General features: G+C 39.8%; 2 protein-coding genes across 2 annotated transcripts; one reads left to right on the top strand and one right to left on the bottom strand.

Annotated features, from left to right (window-relative positions):
- Window positions 1–1,762: 1,762 nt before the first annotated feature.
- LOC110805879 (uncharacterized) lies at window positions 1,763–6,028 on the bottom strand. The gene is made up of 5 exons (XM_022011498.2): window positions 5,558–6,028; window positions 4,961–5,071; window positions 3,175–3,264; window positions 2,984–3,076; window positions 1,763–2,266 (listed from the first exon to the last, which is right to left on the bottom strand). Coding segments are annotated over exons 1-5 (717 nt in total). The 5' UTR covers window positions 5,559–6,028; the 3' UTR covers window positions 1,763–1,844.
- Window positions 6,029–12,585: 6,557 nt separating this feature from the next.
- LOC130461492 (uncharacterized) lies at window positions 12,586–17,997 on the top strand. Its single transcript, XM_056829611.1, has one exon. It carries the CDS (start codon window positions 12,586–12,588, stop codon window positions 17,995–17,997), a length of 5,412 nt encoding a protein of 1,803 aa, XP_056685589.1.
- The last annotated feature ends 4,159 nt before the right edge of the window (window positions 17,998–22,156 follow it).

Below are 22,156 nucleotides of genomic sequence, written 5' to 3'. Positions count from 1 at the left end.
TGAATTGAGTATCAAGCATGTCGTTCAAGTACTTTGTGCATGTATGGGTTGTTTAGCATGCAAGGGATTTTTTTTATGCTATTGTACGTAATGTCTAGAAGATTTGAGCCAAGTTATTCGTGCCTTAGTGCACTATTTATTTTACCACATATGAATTAAGGGTATGCTCATGTAAGCCACCACATATGTAGGGTATGTTTGGGAAGTCAAAGTGAATTGAATTAAGGATTATTCTTGCCTATTGCTCAACTCGCATATTAACAGGCATGTCGCGGAATCTCAATAGTATGCTGAGAAGGAACAATGGGAGTAATATAACTTGAGTCTTGAATGTTTTATCACAAGTCCTAATGAATTTTAAAAGAATTGTTGTTGGTTGTTCGTTTATTAAATGTCTTGGTTGTTTGTGTCTTGAGTTCACCTTGTGAATAAAATATTAATAAACGTAAATTGCAACCAGAACAAACTTCAAAACTCTTGGAACGCATATACCTTGAGTATGAACAATGGGGGAGTCTTGCCGGAAAGCTTGTACTCCTATTAATGATACAAGAATTTGTTTCATTTCTTTTATGCGCTGGAATTCCGTCGGTATGGTCCGACAATTGAGTTACTTTTATTATTATTATTTTGGTGTTTGGTTGACTCCCAACACCCTTCCGTAATGGATATAAAGAGGGAAAATTGGGTTAATTAGGGGTTGGTAAGTTAATTAGGTGTTAATTAAGTGGACTAAGGGTTGATGACGTCATTAAGGGTATTTGCAGTATTAAGTTTTGTTTTAGGGTATTTTTATGTATTATTGAAACTTTTGAGGACATTTGGTGAATTTCCTTAAAACCCGGGGGTATTTCATGAAAAATCCGTTTTATTTATTTATAGTTATGCTATGTGATTTGTATTATTCACAAATAATAATTATTCCATCCGTCCCATATTTATAATCTCGTTTGACAAAAAACACGGGTTTTAAGAAAAATGGAATATAGTACATGAAAAAGTGGAATATAGTACAAATAATGATTGAGTTGCATGGAAAAGTGAAATGAAGTACAAGGGAAATAGAATATAGTACATAGAGAAGTGAAATATAGTAGATGGGTGGGGTTTTCAATGCATTTTTAATTAATATAGTACATGAGAAAGTAAGGACTTTAATAGCCGAAATTAGAAACAGGAGTATAATTTTGAGACGCCCGATTTAGAAACATGACTATAATTTTGGGACGGAGGGAGTATCGAATTTGAAGCTCACATTTCAAAGACATACAATGCCTCACACTTGATAACAAAACCGGTCCAAATTCTTTAACATATTTAAGGAATGGTCCAAATTTGTTGAAAGTTTGAAACATAGGGGTGTTTGGTTATGAGATATTTAGAGGAAAAAAATAGTCTATTGAGGTCAATTAGAAATTTGACCATTTTATAAAGCTAATGAAGTGTTTGATTTGGAGAAGTTTGTAAGATAACCTTGGGATAGAAGTTTGTAAGAGAACCTTGGGATGAAAAAACTATTTTTAAAAAAGCTCATAACAAATTAGAGGTATGGAGAAGTGGATGTAAAATGACAAGTTTATCCTATTATTGAATAAAATTACAACCATTACTTACATCATTTTATGTTAAGTTCCTTAATAGTCATTTAAAATTTTGAACAGCTAACACTCATTTGCAAAACATTTTAATTCAACAAGCTAGTCTAATTACCCATCTAGTCAAACCAGCTAACAATTAACCTCTAATGACTGATTGCCAAACAGAGCCATAAAAGGGGTTGGGTATTCTTTAGCATACATCATATCATTGAGAAAGTGTAAGTTTACATGACTACCTTGATTCAATCATGTTATCATGAAGCAAGGTTTTGCTTTAGTAATGTTTGTTATTGGAACTCGTACATGTATAGCTGACCCTTTCTCTGCTTTCACATCACTGGCATGAGTCATCTCCTTACAGTTACAATTACAATTACATTCCCCTCTTTTTAAGGGTTTCTTGGAGGTTGTACTCGTTCGAGTGCACCTTCCTTCTGATTGTCTGATATGAGCCAAGTCGTGGGTTTTTAAGGTAGATGAAGTACTTGTTCGAGTGCAGCTTCCTTCTGAATGTTTGCTGTGAGCCAAGTTGTGGTTTTTCAAGGCTGATTTAGTAATCGTTCGAGTGCACCATTCTTCCGACTTTCTGCGCTGACCCAAGACATGAGTTTTCATGGCTGGTCGTTGAAACCTCATTTCGTTTTTACATCCCAAGATTTGGTCATTATCTGAAAATCAACAGCAAGAGGGTTATCAATCTATCATTATGTCATATATACAGTAGCATTTCAATAATAAGAACATTTTTCACAAATGCAAATATACAATCCAATATGCGACAGGCAAAAACATAAAAGACACCAAAATGTTGTTAATGAAAGGCACCGTAAGTATTAGGTCACAGAGAATGCTCTATTTGCAGAAGATAAAGGGACAATAACTTGGGTGATAAGAAGATAAACTACTAGTAACTTGATGTTGTTAAAGAAGGTGTTTGGTTACTAACATACTTATAAGCGGCATGATTTCATTCTTGTTAAACAAGGACAAATTGTTAAATAAAAAGTACAGCAGACTTGTGGGATATATCAGACACCCGGTAAAATTTCTCAGCAAGATTTTTGAGTACCAGTACAGGTCAGAGCACCCTAATCAACTGGTTTATTTATTTGGGACTGACTGATTTCAGCATGACTGGTCACAGAGCACCCTAATCATCTTTAATCGCTCCTAAAAGAAAATGGAAAGAAGATGAAACAAGTCATGACGATTAGGAAGGTAACATCAACTTCATAGGAATTCTACCTAATATATGTAGCTGGATATTGACAATAAAATTCTACATTTCATAGCCAACCTTACAAGTAAGAAAGTTCCAAAATAAACAAGTATATCAGAAATAAAAACTTCTTACTCCAGTTGTTGTCAAATGTAATAAAATTTACCAGGGCTAGAAATCACAGCGCGTGGCCTTGGGATTGAACTAGCTCTGATATGGGGTTTAATACCATTATCTTCTGATTCGGCCTTTTTTGTGTCTGCCAATTGAACAAGAGTACCACAATTAAGGATCTCTAGCTATGTCAATTGTCAAAGAAATGCACTGAGCAGCTATTCATAAAGCAAGGAAACTTACGTTTTGATAAGGACGGGGGCGGAGTAATTGATCTTGGGATGTATGACCTTGGTACCTTGGCAACTGATAATGTCGATGATGATTGTTTGACTGCCAACAACAACCAAATTTCAATGGCAATATAGTTGAAGCACATATCTAACCAACATACAGCATGAACCACAAAGGCAAAAACAATAACCACTGAGTAAATGAATCAGACACAGAGGATTCGAAAATGAAAGGAAAATAGAAGCTGCAGAGGCAACCCTTTGAGACAAAAGATAAGATAAGAAAACAACCATTTCTCTCCATGGCAAGAACATACCTCGTCCTCCACCCTAACTAATTATAACTCTTGTATAATTAAATCTTGTGGGGATCATAACTATCACATCAAAGAAAATAAGCTTCAAGTAAACGTTATGAGGGCTGGTCCTGTGGTCCATACCCAATTCCATTAATGAAGAGAAGCAAGAAGTAGATGTATTCAAGTAATACCAATACCAGAGATTAATGTGACAGCCAAACCTTCTTCCAGCATACAATAAGCTGCAGTTATGAGTTATCCATTGCTCGAATCTACACTAAAATCTTATTGATCAAGTGCAGTAGTGGAGGGTTTAATTGCAATTTTCCAGTTGCTATTGGAGACCAGGGATTATAAAATCTTGATATAATGAAAGAAGCCAGATACTTGTCCAAAGTTCTGGAAGACTGCAGGAATCAATCAGTCACTGAGGAAGAAAAGAAAACGGCTTCAGGAAGATTGGGGCTCAGCACAAAAGATCACGAAGATGGACCTTAACTCCAAAGATCTCAAACTCTAGCTCATTTTAAGGTTATGCTAAGTTTTCCTTTCATTGTTAATGTAAGCCGAGCTCGTACATCAAGCTTCAGACGGAAATGCCTAGTGTCACTTTCCAGAAAATTAGAACAGTAATTGAGGTTTCAAATTTGATAAGGGTAATATTCGGTGGTAAGCCAGAAATTCACAGAAGCGTCATTCTTTGAATGTTTGAAAACACAGAACATGGAAGGTAAACATCATGAGTTTGAGAAGTGAAGAATTCTACAGTGCTGTTTAAGGATTCCTTGCATTCTTAACATTTATAACAATATTGTGTCTTCGCTAGTATTCCTTGCCACTCACTACTGATAGAGCAATTGTCTCTGTATCTAAAACCGCAGTTAATGTAGAAATCAATCAATGACTAGTAAATGACCATTAAGATCACTGCCATAAGGAGAAAGAATCAATCAACAACTTGATTAGCAGCACCAAAGATACAACCAAAGTATGAACTACTTAACTTAAACTGATCCCTATTCACTAATGACATCATCAAGATCATAGACCACATTCGACTTGTTTAACAAACATTAAGTATAATTTTACAATTTTCGCTAAATTTCAGGAAAACAATATAGTGAAAATTGTACGGTTGTCACTGTCATCTTCACCCTGTACACTTGATAAGTTGATAGTATTAACAAATTAGTGCTTAAACCTCAACAAGGAATTAAGCATATCCTACGAATTATGTAGTATTATTTTGGGAACAGAGGTCAGGTACTTGTATTAAAACTGTCAAAAACACAACGCAATAAGAAACTATAAAGGACCATTCACAAATCACAAATCACAAATCACAAACTAGCCTATACACCGACAAATTTCTATTCCAAAATTTCCTAAGTATTAGCCACAGCTTGGTATAATTATCTGAAATATTAGATTACATGTAAATAATTCTGATTATACATAAAAGGACAGTGATCATGATTCATGATTCATGAGCAATACCAGGGGAAGTAGAAACTCCAATGGAGAGTGAATTAAAACCCTGCAGTGGACTTCTGGAGCGATCATACTCATCATCTTCCTCTAAAGTCCTTACTTTCACCCTTGGGTACACTTCAAAAACCCAAAAAAAATAAAAAAAAATATCTATATTATACTACTCCGTATATAATTAGTAAAAAGAGAAATACCCAAATAAATTTTAACTACTTTTAAATCAAACTACCACTCGAAACAAATTAAAAAAAACCGTGTAAAATTTAGATTCATTTTCTTTTTAGTTAGTAAAACACAAGTACCCATTTCAAATTTCAATTTTTTTTTGGGGGGTTAAATCAGCATATTAGAGGCCAAAAACCACCATTAGAAACAAAAATAAATAAACTCTTAAAAACTTCAGCTTTTTTGTTTCAACAAATGCCCAAATAAAATTTAAACTTTTCAAAAATAAATCGACTTATTATATGCCAAAACCCATCTAAAAGGTATATTCTTTTAATCCAAATTTACAGAAATTGACAGAAACGAAACCCTTTGATCATGAAAACATAGAAACGAAAAACATCAAAAAAGTAAATATAAAACAAAACAAACACTTACTTTGTTAGAGACTTTGAGGAATTGTTGAACTGGGAGAAAACGAGCAACGTTGTTGTTTGAGTATATTAAATGTAGAAATAATGAGAGGAAATTAAGAAGATGAGTTTTTTTAATTTTTTATTATTATGTGGGAGTTGTAGAGAAGGTTGACTAAAAACAACGGCAAAATTCGGACAACTTTTGGGTGTTAATTAAATGGAAATTCTCTCTCAAAAAAAAATAATTAAAAAATTAAATGGAAATTCAAGAGAAGGAACTAAAAAAAAAAGGAAGAAGCGGGTTTGATTGAGTAACTGCAAAGTTGTATCATGAATTATGATCACACGGTTCACACCACATATTTTATGTTATGTTGGGTACTTTAATCGAATAAAAATGGGGTTTTATTCAATTTGAAAGGTAGGTTTGCATAATGGTATTGAACCTTTTTCTGAAATGTGGGGTGAGTTTGAGTAGCAGTTTTAATTTGAAAGGACATTGTCTTGCTTGCAATATGATGTGGGGCAGTTGCTGAATTTTGGCGCAATAACTCAAGCAGAATACCAGAATTTCTAAACAACCTTTTTTATTGACATTTTTTTTAAAGGTAAGGAAAAAAATACAAAATTAGGAATTAGGAGCACCTCTGCTTGAGGCACACTCCTGGAAAATCATCATGTACAATCTTACAAAATACCTGACTACTGTTTTGTTGAAAATACAACATCTGTTACTTTAGAGCAACTCCAATGGTGGGTTACAAGGTGATGTAGCTAAGTTTGCACCATCATATTTCTAGCTACAATTAATTTAAGCTACAAACTTTCACATTGGTGGGCTACAATCCCTTATAGCTCCCTATTAATTCATATCTTTCCCCTTTTATTTTTTGAGCTACCCGCCCAAAATAGCTACAATGTTTTAGTAGCTGCTGATGTCATTATTGCAACAATGCTGGGCTGCCTGCTTATATATTCTCTTTTTTGGTGAGCAGGTCCATTTTTCAACCATCGGAGTTGGTGACCTACATTGATATTTTCTAATTTAAGTGACCTACAAATAAAAAAGAAAACTAAACTTTAATTTTTTTTAAAAGGAAAAGAAAAACAATGTGTAACAAAATAACCAATAAGTTTTTTATTTTATAATATACTTAAATCGCCGTTTCTTTATTTTTTTATTTGTATTCAATCATATTGACAGTTTACCTGATTCAATAAAAAATATAATTTTTACCACATAATTCTGATTTTCTTGATTTAAAACACTATTGAATAAAAAATACTTAAATTTTTTCGATCTTAATAATTAATGTTGTACGTAACAAAAAAAAAATAGAATAAGAATTATATACATTCAACCCCCCTTGACCTAAAATAGATATACGTAACAACATTATTAATATTGTACATACTCCGTACGTAATAATATTACGACTTCAGGACTAACGAGTAAATAATAATATAAAAACTTAAAACAGCTTCTCTGTTGTGAAATACAGAGAAAGAGGAGAATTTGGGAGAGAACAACTGTGTATCTTATTCCATGAACAATAGGGTATATATACATACAATAGAATAGGGTTTGCTTGAGGAACAATAAACCCTAAGATCTAGAATATTCTGGAAACATACTAGGGGTATAATGGGCATCCACATAATATTCATAACACTCCCCCTTGGATGTCCATTATTGAAGGTTATGCCTCGTTAAAACCTTACTAGGAAAACCCCGTGGGATAAAAACCTAGTGAAGGAAAAAGAGTACATCATTCTTCATAATACGCTTGAGATGTTGCCTCGTTAAAAACCTTACCAGGAAAACCCAGTGGGACAAAACCTTGGTTAAGGGAAAAAGAGTGCAACGCGTATTTCTCCCCCTGATGAATACAATGTTTGAGATCTTTAAGTGCAATCAATCCAATATTGTTGAGTAGCTCTTCAAATGCAGCATCATGGAGTTCCTTGAAACTCGATTCTCCATAGTTTAACTTGAATCTTCAATTCTCTACTTGAACAGATGAAGTGAATATCTTTATCACCAAAGCTTCGAAAATAATACCTGTAAGATCATTTGTTTTTCTCTATCTCATTCGATACGTTTGTTTTCGAGTTTCTCGATGCATAATACTTTAGCTTCACCTTAGATAGATACATTTTCTTGTATGTGATATTACAAGACTTATCCATACATATTGGACATATATACCTTCTTCTGGAGGTCATAAATTGTAGTTTTTGATCAATATTGATCAAACCTTTTTTGGTCATACTTTCATGGCAATACATGATAAATAACAATATCATCGTCCAACTTGGAGGTATAATGTAGATAATATAATAATGTTATTTATGGTTCTTCTGGACCATGACATAATATCCACTGGAAGGACATTACATACCTTTATCTTATATTTTAAGATGATTCATATTTGTACAAGAATTCTTTCATGAATAAATTAATATGTATATTTCAAAACTCTCAAGTACTCAAACTACTGGTTGAGACGACATTCCAAAACACTCTTTTAGAGTTTTGATAATATCTTACCAATGTTGTATATTCATTGTGCAAAACTTAAAAGGCTAGATGTTTAAGAACATCATGTATAGTTCTTCAGGAACTCTTCTTATTTGCATGATTCATAACATGCTATTAAATCAACATTATATATATACTTCTTTCACAACTATTAAGCCAATGGAGTAAGAATCTCCACTTATAAATTTTTCATAAAGTTGCAAATCTATCTCACCATTCTTTGGATGCATATTCATATACGACATAATAATAGTTTTGAAACATGTTATATGAAATTATAACTAGCTAATTCTATATCATACCATGATAAAACATAAAACAAACTAAATGTATGATGAATGATGCATTTAACTATTAACTACACATGTGCATGAATGTAAGACTCAAATGCAAAACACTGTACAGTGTGGATATTTCAAATCCATAACTTGTTGGACTTCAGGTCCATGAGCTCATTTGATCATTATAGTTATGTCTACATTGAAACAGACATAGATTTACGATCCCCTATTCAAAATCCATTATTTCTCGCATATGCATTATATTTCAGTTCCATCATCTACCGGTATCATCAAAATTCTTCAACATATATTTTGCATGCTATTCATCAATGATATCTGAATATTTATTCAATAGGTACCATTCATTTTTTCTCACGGGCCATCTATTATTGTTCAGATATCTATACCACTTCAAGGGTTTTTCATACACTATATAATTAATAGTGCTATCTTTATTTTCAAAAATATCATCAACTGCATTATCTTGCCATCATTTTCATATAATCACTATGTTGGAACCGTATATATAATCTACACTTCAGGTGTAGAGATTTAAATAAATGTTGGCAAGATATATATTTCTCAACACTTACTATACGTAACATCGAGCACTATGACTATCATACAACTTTATGTCTCTAGACATTGTAAAACTTAACATTATTAAGTCATAGATATTTATGTCCAAACATACTTCGAGGACATAAAGATGACATGTACACTTACTCATATGGGGATCAATTTATTATCTTTCAATTTTGCCAACTTATTCTTGCTCGTCTCCCCCTAAGTTGGAAAAATATTTTCAATATGTTATGGGGCATAAAAAATTTCACCAACTAAATAATACATTTTTCAACGTGTATTTTGATAAATATTACATAATTTTGTTCTCTTCTGGAGATCAACATTGATTTTGGGGAGTAGATATAATATGCAGTTGTTTTCTTCATATTTTCTCTTTTCGTGCTGACGTATGATTGCCCCGATCAAGAGATTTATGATGCTTATTTATGATACTTAAATCAATCACAAAATACTTGTAAACTTATTGGTGATCTTCAAGTCACCTACTATCATTTTAGTGAACTCCAGGCCACTTACTATCATGGTGAACTTCAAATCACCTATCATTATACAATTTTTCAAAATCATTAATATCTCTTGTATTTATTTTCTCAATCGATTCATTATAACTATTCGATTGAAATACAACTCAACCTCATCATTTTTGTCCTGCCTTTGAATATATACAACATATGAGGGAGTGTCAGCACATAAAATTTTATTTGATAAAAATTTTCAAATTCTCATAACGGGTGTTCTTAAACCCGGATGGCCTGAATTATCACATCATGCGTATATAATATCATATAAAGTATTTCATTCGATAACTGCTGGTTATCTTCTCAAAGTGATCACTGTAGTTATAAAATACTATAATTTGAACATATTGTGATGTGATATAACGACACAAACTGGTGTCTCAATTTTAACGACAAGACAATCTAAACAAAACTTATGGAAGATAGATGGTACTCTTCAGGAGTATCCATTACAATTTTGGTACATATCAAAAGTATCTTCTCTAGAATGTATGCTTGTACTCATGCTCATAAAGCGAGTAAAATATGAACACATATTTCATATTTGTACCAAATTCAAGATAATTGAATTATAATCTTGATCATATACTACTAATTTTATTATGTTGAAAGCTATCTCCCCCTAATCCTTGCATGTATTTCTGTATAAATTTAGTTCGGAGAGCGCGCTACAATGTCTACTAGACTTATTCTTTCAATATCTTCATACACCATGTTTATCTACAATTTATTCTCCGTTGATGGGTGCTAATAAAGCTCAACAAGATGCTTTGGTGTAATGGGCCAAACATTTGTTCATTTTTCCTCTGCAACCAACCAAAAATATAGAATTTGTATTTTCTCATCATTAACTTTCACATGCTTTTCATCATTTACAATCTCACTTCTGGTGTGTATATATGTATTTTGAAATTACATTTGTACTCATTTATTCACCCATGATTATACTATATTTTACTTTCACATACTCGATCATGACTATTGAGATTATAGTCACTATCTTTAGTCATACAATTTCTCATTCACTTCTGGGAATGGTTTACCTAATTGAACGTGATCATAATATTTTTTCTTCAGGATTTCGTTATTTGTCTCATCCATAAAAAAGACAATATATAACTATTTAAAAACACTCTTAAATCTCTCTAAAAAATATAGTGTCTGCAGGACCACACTAGTTTCATGAAAAAAAAATGTAGGGTATCTTGACAACAAGATTTAGAAACTATTATAATTTTCTAGGTCATATTTTCTTGTACTCCCCCAAAAGGTCTGCGGGCCTTTAATGGTCAAAAGTATAAACTTAAGTTGTGAACCTATTTTGACTTGTAAACAACAGTCAAGGGTATATTCGCATTTCAACATATAACACCCTTGATAAATAATTTTTTTCAGGGAAGAGCAAGACCACATATTTATATTTTTCACTATTATCTATTAAATTCTATTATAAATGCTACTTGTTTTAGTAGACCAATGGCCTTTTTCTCCGTTGCGGTAATAAACATTGGTCACATATCATTTTTTTTATCTCTCTCTTCTTTGTTACCATCTTTTTCCCACTTCTGGTGGGGATATGAGTTATTGAAAGAACCACCTCGTCCTCGGCCTCGAACTCAACCATATTCGTATCCACGCCCACATCCATGACCACGTCTTCGACCACTTTTGTTGTGTGGTGTTTTCTTTCCCATTATTGGATGTACATTCGCTTCAGGGAATGAAGCAGGACTAGTTGGACATGATTATTAATTTTTTCATCAATAACTCATTATTTTTTCTCACCCACGAGAAGACAAGATATCAATTCAGAATATTTCTTAAAACTTTTTTTTTCGATCTTGTGTCTACAGGACAACATTATTTGCACGAAAGGTGGAGTACATATTTTCTTATCTATTTGCATCAGTAATTTCCTCCCCACATAAGTTCAATCGAGAAATTATTCTAAACTTAGTTGAGTTCATTCACTCATAGACTAAAATAAGGTAATCTTAATGAAATCACTCATAACGAGCTTTTGGTAATACTCTCTATCACAATTTTCCGGTGGTCATACTTATCCTTCATTTAGATATATTACTCCAAAGAATTTGTTGGTTTTTAATATGAGATTTATTGTAATAATTTGGCTCAAACTCATTGGAAAAAAGTACTATTAAAATTTATCTAAGATCATGATACGAATATAAATGCATTATAGCCTTTTTCACAAAAAATGCTAACGAAATTTACGTTTGGCTATGAATAACTTGGTATTTTAGTCTTATGAAAATTGGTAATTGTACGGGTAGCCCTACCGGTATGCCGGTAGGACAACCCATAACAGCTGTAACATAGACATATACTCACAAGAAGCACCAAAGGTGCAGTCGGCATCCAGGGTTTACAAACCCAGTCGGCAGTTCTCTGACATCATCTGCCTATCAGAGCCGAAAGGGAGGATCCGGAACCAACGGGTAATAACCCGGGTCCTCCGTACAAATAACCCGTCTATATATACGGACCCCCATCAATGCCAAAGGTACGCAATTCCAATCCAATCATTCTTATGAGCATTTATTACAGAGCTATCAGCATAATCTGACTTAAGCATCGGAGGGGTAATTCTCGGATCACCCCCGAGGCTAGTTAACGGCTTCACTGTGCAGGATCCAGTCAGCAGCCTCAGTCGGGAGTCAGTCATCCTTTTCCTGTTCCGAATCCGCAGCCGGAACAATTGGCGCTAGAAGGAGGGGACCCCCACTTGTAAGCAGAACCCACAGCCAGGCAAAAAAAAAAAAAAAAAAAAAAAAAAAAAAAAAGAAATCAATCATAATCATCACCCTTGAAAATGGAGAGTACGCAGTCAGATTCGTATAAGAGAAGCAAAAAGCAGGCCTCGAAAGCAACCCCACAGAGTACGCAGACGACAAAAACAACAACCCCATTGAAACCCACGCTATTCTCGGCAGAACCAATAATAACACCCGTCAATGACCAACCCACCCCCCAGCTAGGGAGCCAGTCGGTCGTCAGCAAAACTACGACTGCAGCAACACCCTTGCATGTTCTGGGATACTCAGTCGAGGACGACGACTCAGAAGGAGAGCCCAAAAGCCCAGCCCAAGACGAAACGCAAATGCCGTCTGAACTCGCCGGTCAGTTCTCGGAGGAACAGTTGGCTACAGCAAGGGCGGTGATGGCCGCGTTGTCGGCCTTGAAGCCAGCAAGAAAGGCAAACACAGAACCTGTACCCAGGACAGTCATACACCAGACTGCAGAAACACCAGTCGGCGAAAAACGGAAGAGATTGCCGATAAGAAACCTATTCGGAGAACATATCCTAGTGCAACAAGAACAACACCCAAATACAAACCAGGCGATTGCTCTGCGCAGTCGGCCGGAACCCATGGTCATCGAAGAGACAAGAGAAGCACCCCAGAGATACGCGTCGCGCCGTTACACCATCCAACCTGCAAACTCCCCCCTGTGCGCGGACATTCTGGAGGAACCAATGGAGAAATTGAAGTTCCCACTCTGCAAGTACGACGGATCCACAGATCCGGAGGTCCACTGCAACACATTTGAGCAACATATGATGTTGTATACAGATTCCGACGCCATGTGGTGCAAGATATTTCCCTCAACGCTGCTGGGAGTGGCATCCGGCTGGTATAAGGGACTACCAAAGGGGTCGGTATATAATTACCGACAGTTAGAAACAGAGTTCATGCTACGGTTCATCAGCCGGCAGCAGAGAAAGAAAACGTCGGGAGAGCTGATGGCAGTCACCCAGAGAAGCGGAGAATCCTTAAGAGATTACCTCACCAGATTCAACAACGAGTCCACCAGCATACCAAACTTGCAGCAAGAGATAGCTGTGGTGGCCCTGATGAGAGGAATGAACCACTGCGAGTTCAAAAAATACTTGGGAAGAAAATCCTTCACCGATTTGGGAAGCGCACTGATAAAGGCCCACGAATACATCAAAAGCGACGAGCTGATGACAATCCCAAATCACTATCAGTCGGCACAGACCAGAAATGCCGCACCAAGGCCGGTTCAGCCGGCGCAGCAGAATCAGAACAGGGGGTTCAGAAAGGATGAACAGAGGAAAGACCCAAGAGGGAGGGATTACCAGAAACAATCAACCAGCATATACCCCACATTCCACGAATACACTCCATTGAACGCCCCAAGAGCCGCAATTTACAATGTCAACAAGAACGAAAACTGGAAGAGGCCTCCACCAATGAGCGACAAACCCCGACCACAGTCGAAGTACTGTGCATTCCATGATGACTGTGGACACTATACGGAAAACTGCAGAGATTTGAACGATAACATCGAGGATATGATCAGGAGAGGCTATCTGACACAATATAAAGCCCGACAGAACAACAACAACCAACAGAATAGCAATTGGCAAAGCAATAACACAAACAACAGATTACCATCCACCCAAACACTGCTCCGAATAGAGCAGAAAGCACCAGAAACCAGTCGGAATGGGGAGGTTAGAAACAGTGGCCAGAAGGGGCCGACAGTATGGGTCATATCCGGAGGACCGTGCCATGGGGGAACAATCAGTGGAGCCGGCAGAAGTCTGGGCGAACACCGCCACCTGGTAAACTACCACAGCACCATAAAATGGCCGGCAACCCAAATCATGCCAAATATTTCATTCACCCCAGACGACTGTCGCGGAATTATATACCCTCACGACGATCCACTGGTTTTGGGCCTCGAAATAGCAAACTTCCCAGTGAAACGAATACTGGTGGATGGAGGGAGTTCAGCGAACATTATCTTTTGTGAAGCCTTCGTTCAGCTGAAAATAGACGAGAAAGAACTCACACGAGTCAACTATCCTGTGATAGGATTCTCCGGAGCCACAGTCTTCCCGGAAGGTAGCATCAGGCTACCAGTGCAGATTGGAGAAGGTAGAGCCGCAAGGGACCTAATGGTAGACTTCTTAGTAGTCAAAGTGCCTGCTGCATACAACGTAATAGTGGGCCGGCCATTCATCCACGATGCACAAGCAGTGGTATCAACATACCATCTAACTATGATATACATGTCTAACTTTGAGAAGGCTGAAAGAATCCGAGGCAGTCAAGATTCAGCAAGAGCATGCTACTTGACGGCATTAAAAACACCAGGCCGACTGAACCCATCCAGGAATATAGCGAGAGAGGCAGCAGCGAAAAGACCGGCAAAGGGTCAAGCCCCAAGATTGGGGGGCGAGTCATCTCTTTTGCCCAAGAAGGAGAAAAGGCAGAAAATGGAGTCACCCACAATCGAAAGCATCGAAAAGGGGACTTCTCTACCTAGGGTAGAGGCCGGAGGAAGGTCAGAAGAAGTCGAGCTGGTAGAAGGAGAAACTGGCAGAACAGTAAAATTAGGAACCGACATTGACCCCCAGTTGCGGGTAAACATGATCGGTCTGTTGAGAGAACATGCGGATGTGTTCGCATTTTCCGCAGACGAAATGCCCGGTATAAGCTCGGAGGTAATCGAGCACCGACTGAATGTCGACAGAGCAGTCAGGCCGGTAAAGCAAAAGAAAAGAAACTTCTCAACAGAAAAAAATCAAGCAATACAGGAAGAGGTAGAAAAGTTGTTGGCAGCAGGATTTATTGAACCATGCGACTACCCGGAGTGGTTGGCCAACGTCGTAATGGTTAAGAAGTCAAACGGCTCGTGGAGAATGTGCGTAGATTTCACAAACCTTAATAGAGCATGCCCAAAGGACTGCTACCCACTGCCAAGAATCGATAGGCTAGTCGACTCCACATCTGGCCACGCGCTGCTCAGCTTCCTTGACGCATTCTCCGGGTACCACCAAGTCAGCCTCGCAAAGGCCGACAGGAAAAAGGCAGCATTCATCACTGAGGGGGGAGTATTCTGTTACAAGGCTATGCCGTTTGGGTTAAAGAACGCTGGGGCAACGTACCAAAAACTGGTCGACAGAGTGTTCGCAAACCAAAAAGGCCGCAACATTGAAGTATACGTCGACGACTCCATAGTGAAAAGCAAATTGGAGACCGATCATTTAGATGACCTCAGGGAAACGTTTGGAACTCTGCGCCGTTACCAAATGAAACTAAACCCCAAGAAATGTGTGTTCGGAGTGAAATCGGGGAGATTCTTGGGTTTCCTTGTCAGCGAGAGAGGCATAGACGCAAACCCAGATAAGGTAGAAGCGATACTCAGTCTGCCTCAACCAAAAAGCATCAAAGATGTACAAAGGCTGACAGGAAGAATGGCGGCTCTGACAAGATTTGTTAGCAAATCAGCCGACAGGTCGATTCCATTTTTTAACACTCTTAAGCAGAACGGAAAATCCCGGTGGGGGGAAACCGAGGAAAGGGCCTTCGAGAAGGTAAAAGAACATCTTCGTGCTTTACCGACGATAGCCAGGCCGGAAGAGGGCGACAAGCTACAATTATATGTGTCCGCTTCAGCCCAAACCGTTGCTGCCGTACTAATCAGTGAAAAAGACAAAGTCCAGCAGCCGATATACTTTGTCAGCCACATTTTGAATCCGGCAGAAGCAAGATACTCGCTGATAGAGAAAGTGGCCTATGCAGTCCTGATAGCCGCCAGAAAGCTCAGACCATATTTTGACGCACATACCATACAAATTCTGACGAACTTTCCACTAGAGAAGGCTTTGCAAAAAATGGATACAGCCGGCAGGCTGTTGCGATGGGCAATAGAGCTGTCGGAGTACGATCTTGAGTTTCACCCGCGCAATGCAATAAAAGCACAAGCTTTGGCTGACTTCGTAGTTGAAGCATCCTATCAAGAAGAGGAAACCAAAGCAGAATCCTGGAAAGTATCAGTAGACGGTTCAGCCGCTCAGTCGGGAGCGGGAGCCGGCGTTGTCATGATCTCTCCGACAGGAGATAAGTTCGAATACGCAATCAGATTCACTTTCGCAGCTTCGAACAACGAAGCAGAATATGAAGCAGCCATTGCAGGGGTACAGCTATGCTTGTTGGCAGATGCCAAGAGGATAGTAATGACAACGGATTCTCAGTTGGTGGCAAATCAGTTTTCGGGAGAGTATGAAACAAAAGAGCCGTCAATGCGGCGGTATCAAGAAAAACTGAAGACGCTGACAGCGAAATTAGAAGCTTTTGACATCGAATTGGTCCCCAGAGCGTTGAACACTGCCGCAGACAGCCTAGCGAAACTGGCCAGTTCGAAAACAATCGAGCTCAGTCGATCAGTAATGATAGAAATCATGCACAGAAGGAGTACGGAGGAAAAAGGAAAGGAAATAATGGTCATCACGGCAAACAAAGAGTGGTACGATGATATCTGGGCGTACAAGACGACTGGAGTTCTCCCGGCCGATATCAGGGAGGCAAAGAAAATCAAAAAAGACATCTGCTGGTACGTCATATATCAGGGGCAAATCTATAAAAGAGCCTTCAGCCTCCCCCTGCTGCGGTGTTTGACGGCATACGAATCCGCAAGGTTAATCGAAGAAATGCATGAAGGAATATGCGGAAACCATGTAGGAGGAAAAACACTTGCTTTGATCTGCCAAAGACAAGGTTACTACTGGCCAACCATGCTGGAGGACGCACAGAGCTACGTCAAGAAATGCGAAAAATGCCAGCTATTTGCCCCAGTAATACGTATGCCAGCAAACGACTTGTTGCCCATTTTGAATCCAATCCCATTCTCCCAGTGGGGAATGGATATCGTGGGACCCTTCACAACAGCCTCAGGAGGCAGGAAGTTCTTGATTGTTGCCGTCGATTACTTCACAAAATGGATTGAGGCCGAGCCGGTAGCAAAAATAACAGCCAACCAGGTACGGAAGTTCATCTGGAAAAACATCATAACAAGATTTGGAATACCGACAGCAATAGTATTCGACCACGGATGCCAGTTCGACTGCGAACCTATACGAGCATTCTTGGCAGACTACCGGATCAAATTCGCATATGCCTCAGTCTGCCACCCGCAGAGCAACGGGCAAGCCGAGGCCGCAAACAAACAAATACTCGTAGCCCTTAAGAAAAAGTTGGATGAGTTCAAGGGCAAGTGGGCAGACACAGTCCCAGAGGTTCTATGGGGTAACAGAACGACGGTTAAAGAAGCAACAGGAGAGAGTCCTTTCAAACTGTGTTTCGGATCAGAAGCAGTCATACCGGCTGAAGTAGCACTACCCACCTTTCGCATCCAGCATTATGAAGAACAGGGAAACGACAGCTTACTCAGACACCAGCTTGATTTCCTACCAGAGGTCAGACTGCAGGTGGAAATTAGGTCGGCCGCATACAAAAACAGAATGAGCAGGGCCTACAACAAGCGAGTAAAACATAGGAAGCTGGAGGTAGGCGACCTTGTACTCCGCCGGACGGCAGCAACCGGCAAAGCTCAAAAACAAGGAAAACTGACTGCAAATTGGGAAGGGCCCTACCAGATATGGGAAGAAGTGGTAGCTGGATCATACAGACTAATGGAGATGAATGGAACACCGCTGAAGAACTCATGGAACGCAGATACTTTAAGAAAATTCCATGTGTGAAGTTGTATGAAAACATGATGTAGTAGGGCCGACAGTGCCATATTTTGAAATCTAATATATGAGCTAGAACTATATTCCAGGTAAACTATACGGCATAAACAAAACGAAATCAAAGGTTGAGCACATTGGCTCAGTCAGCAATGTTGCAAGATACGACAAAACGAAATAAAAGGTTGAGCACGTTGGCTCAGTCAGCAATGTTGCAAGATACGACAAAACGAAATAAAAGGTTGAGCACATTGGCTCAGTCAGCAATGTTGCAAGATACTACAAAACGAAATCAAAGGTTGAGAACATTGGCTCAGTCAGCAATGTTGCAAGATACGACAAAACGAAATAAAAGGTTGAGCACATTGGCTTAGTCAGCAATGTTGCAAGATACGACAAAACGAAATCAAAGGTTGAGCACATTGGCTCAGTCAGCAATGTTGCAAGATACGACAAAACGAAATAAAAGGTTGAGCACGTTGGCTCAGTCAGCAATGTTGCAAGATACGACAAAACGAAATAAAAGGTTGAGCACATTGGCTCAGTCAGCAATGTTGCAAGATACGACAAAACGAAATCAAAGGTTGAGCACATTGGCTCAGTCAGCAATGTTGCAAGATACGACAAAACGAAATAAAAGGTTGAGCACATTAGCTTAGTCAGCAATGTTGCAAGATACGACAAAACGAAATCAAAGGTTGAGCACATTGGCTCAGTCAGCAATGTTGCAAGATACGACAAAACGAAATCAAAGGTTGAGCACATTGGCTCAGTCAGCAATGATGTAAGATACGGTAAAAATTAAAATCTAAGGGTGAGCACATTGGCTCAGTCAGCAACGAGGCAAAATACGACATAAGCATATGCAAGGGTTGAACACATTGGCCCAATCGACAAGAGGCAAGATGCAATATATAATAAAATCAAAGGCAAAACGACGCCATTACGTGACAAATTGAATAAAAACAAACGGATAATCCATCAAGTGCATCACATAGATTTTAAACAAATACAGGGACGACAGCCACCACCCAAAAATAACTAAATGCGGAGTGAGTAGCTGCTAAAAGGCACAAACATACGCCTCAGACGGCGCAGCCAAGACGACAATAACGTTCTTGAAACAGTTAACACACGGCAAAAGACAAAGTGCCACAAACAGCTAAAAGGTACCAAAAAAGGAAATTGTTTATAAGTTACATCCGCTAAATGATATTCAAAAGCTACCAACAGACATTAACAAGTATGAGGCCGGAAAAAACTGTTGGAAGAACCACAGGAGGAGCCTGGTGATGACTGCCAAGACCGTCAAGCTGAGTAGTCTGCATCACTCCAGTAAGCAAACTCGGGAATCTCCCTGTCAGGCAGAAGGCGAGGGTCAGCATTCTGAATGACGATGTCTAGGAAGGTCTGGGTCTCCATGCCAGTCGGATCAATATGGCCACCCTCTTCATAGGATCCCTCCACCTTACCCCAGGCATCCTCAGTCAGCGTCAAGGCTTTGACGGCACAACGATGAGCTGCAGTCCACCGACCATTGTAGCGCCCCTTCATCTCCTCGCAGTAGAAGTCAGACTTCATAAATTTCTGCACAGCCTTCAGCGCCACAGCCTTGCGATCATCCTTAGCAGCTTTCTCAGCATCTTGGGCCGCCTGCAGCGCCGCATCCAGCTTGATCTGCAGCTCAGCCGTCTTCTGCTCTTCGGCCGTCAACTTGGCTGGAAGAAGCTCTAGTTCAGCCTTCCTATTGCCTGCGGCAATAACATCCAGCTCAAGTCTCGCAATCTCCTTCCGGCAGTCACCTTCAGTCCTGACCGATTCAGCAAGGTCCGTCTGAAGCTTCTCTTTCTCAGCTTGCGATCGTTTTAAACGACGCTGATAGCTCCGATAGCACTCCACAAGCTCGGTAGCAGATTGCGTCACCTAAGGAAAGTAAAATCGTTAGAGCCGAAAATAAAAGCAAGTATAAAAAACAAGCAATTCAAAGAGCCTTGTAAAATACCGAGTACAGGTCATGCATCAACTGTGCAGCCGGCGTCTCAATCTCCTGGGGCATACCGTCGGCGGGTGTAACAACTTGGCGCAGAGACCGGTAGCCCAGTGTACCTCCGTCTTTAGGACGGTCGAAAAGGATAGACTCACCCCTCAGAACATCATTCTGCGGCTGCCAGTGCTCTTCAGCATGACCGGGAGCAGCGGCTAGACCGGCAAGAATATCCGGAGATAGCAAAACAGTTTTGTCCTCGATGAACCCCCCAGAACGAACTATAACCCCATACTTAGAGGCCGAGCTGGCAGACCGGTTCATGGAGGGGCTATGCCTCGACACAGGCACAGGATGGATCGGATCGCTAATCAAATCGCTCAACACCTGCTTCCGGTTCAATTTGGACAAAAGGTCAGCATCCAAAATCTCAACCGACTGAGCAGGCTGTTCAGCAATCTTCTTTCCAGCGCCAGTTGTCTGCAAGGGCTTGTCGACGCTGGCGTAGACGTCTTTCACCTTCTCCTGCGCTGTCTTCGCAGCGTCATTTTTCGACCGTTTGGGAGAACTGGCCTTCGCCTGGCTGGAAGACCTCTTCCGAGTAGCATGTCCCCCCCGACCGGTAGGAAGAGAAGCGAACCTGCCAGTAGTCATTTCGTCTTGGGCTGAGGATGTAGCCTGGTCAGCTGCCGGAACCTTTGTTCGAACAACGCGAGGAACAACACCTCGGTCCACAACGGCAGAAGGAGTCACAAAGCTGGCTGACCGACCACGACAAGCTTTCGCGCAGAAAGTAGAAACAGTATAATATTTCTCGGCAGGACCCGCCGGACACTGTTCAGCAACCCTCCAATTCTTGTCAAGGCCGAGTGAAGCCTTGTTTAAAAGATGGTGCCCTAAGAAAAATAATATAAATAAATAAATAAATGAACGAGGAAGTCAGAATTTTTTTTTATCAAACGCAACACGACACAACAGAGATCCAAGAAATATAAACAAATACAGCAGATAACGAGTGCAGGCAAACAACTGCATTTACCAAGGGGATGTGTAGGTGCAAGACCAACTGCGCCCAAAGCGGCAGGACTAAGAATATAACCGGCAGGAGGAAGCCAAAAAGCCGGCAAGGTTTTAGGCTTAGACAGCCCAACGTCAACATAGTCAACCAGCAGCCTGTCGTACGCACGTTGCTCTCGGGGCCCAAGGTCGGCTTGGTCAAATTGTTCCATCCTAGGTTTAGGCTGGTAGTGAAGGAAATAATGCCCTTGGTCCAAGTATGCATTCTATGATAAGTCTAATAAATGCGGTTCAGTATTAATTAACAAGTTAATAATTCAGTGAGATCAAGTGAGCTGAATGCCTAGCTAGAGGCCGCTTCAGTTCAAGTGGAATTAATGATATTAATCCACAGCTTACTCTTGACTGAACCCGTAGGGTCACACAAATAGTACGTAAACGGATCAAGTATTTAATAGCATTAAATACTCCATCTATGAATATTCGGAACCGACGGATCTTGGTTTCAGTGGGAGCTAAGATCGTCACAGGCAAGGAATGAATACTCCGGAAACGATGATATTGCCGGAAACGGAAATATGGATCGTATCGGAAATATAAATATTATCCAAGTCGTAGATGTTGCCGGAAACGGAAACATGGTACGTGTCGGAAAATATTATCGGAAATGGAAATATTGCCAGAATCGGAAATATTGCCGGAAACGGAAATATTGTCAGAATCGGAAATATTACCGGAATCGGAAAATAATTCCGGAAACGGAAATATTAAATATTTGTTCGAAACGGAAATTAATTCCGGAATCGGAAATATTAAATATTGTTCGTATCGGAAATGAATTCCGGAATCGGAAAATTTAATCGGAAGCGCATCGTACGAATAAGCATCGGACGAGGCCTGCCGGACGAGGCCCAGCACGAAGCCAGGCCATCGCCCAGCAAGCCAAGCGCGCCGCACAAACAGCCACGCCAGGCCCAGCGCAAGGCCAGGCCCAGCAGGCTGCGCGCAGCGCGCAGCGCGCACAGCGCGCACAGCGCGCACAGCACGCGCAGCGCGCAGCGCGCAGCGCGCGCGGGCGCTGAATGGGCTGCTGCTCGCGCGCACGCATGAGGCCCATCGTGGCTGCCGTGCGTATGTGTGCAAGTGTTTGTGTTTGTGCACGTTTCCTAA

The sequence above is a fragment of the Spinacia oleracea genome, chromosome 5 (assembly GCF_020520425.1).
Source record: "Spinacia oleracea cultivar Varoflay chromosome 5, BTI_SOV_V1, whole genome shotgun sequence".
In the NCBI taxonomy this organism is placed as follows: domain Eukaryota; kingdom Viridiplantae; phylum Streptophyta; class Magnoliopsida; order Caryophyllales; family Amaranthaceae; genus Spinacia; species Spinacia oleracea.
The sequence above is the reverse complement of the archived record's forward strand: the minus strand, read 5'-3'. Positions and strand labels throughout refer to the sequence as shown.

Excerpts from the sequence above, each read along its gene's own strand:
- LOC110805879 (XM_022011498.2), bottom strand. Across the intron at positions 3,265-4,960 it reads TGGAGTTTCTACTTCCCCTG|TCAAACAATCATCATCGACA; the intron begins GTATTGCTCATG and ends TGTTGTTGGCAG. Across the intron at positions 3,077-3,174 it reads GCCCCCGTCCTTATCAAAAC|ACACAAAAAAGGCCGAATCA; the intron begins GTAAGTTTCCTT and ends TTCAATTGGCAG.
- LOC130461492 (XM_056829611.1), top strand. The coding sequence starts at position 12,586 with ATGCCGTCTGAACTCGCCGGTCAGTTCTCGGAGGAACAGTTGGCTACA.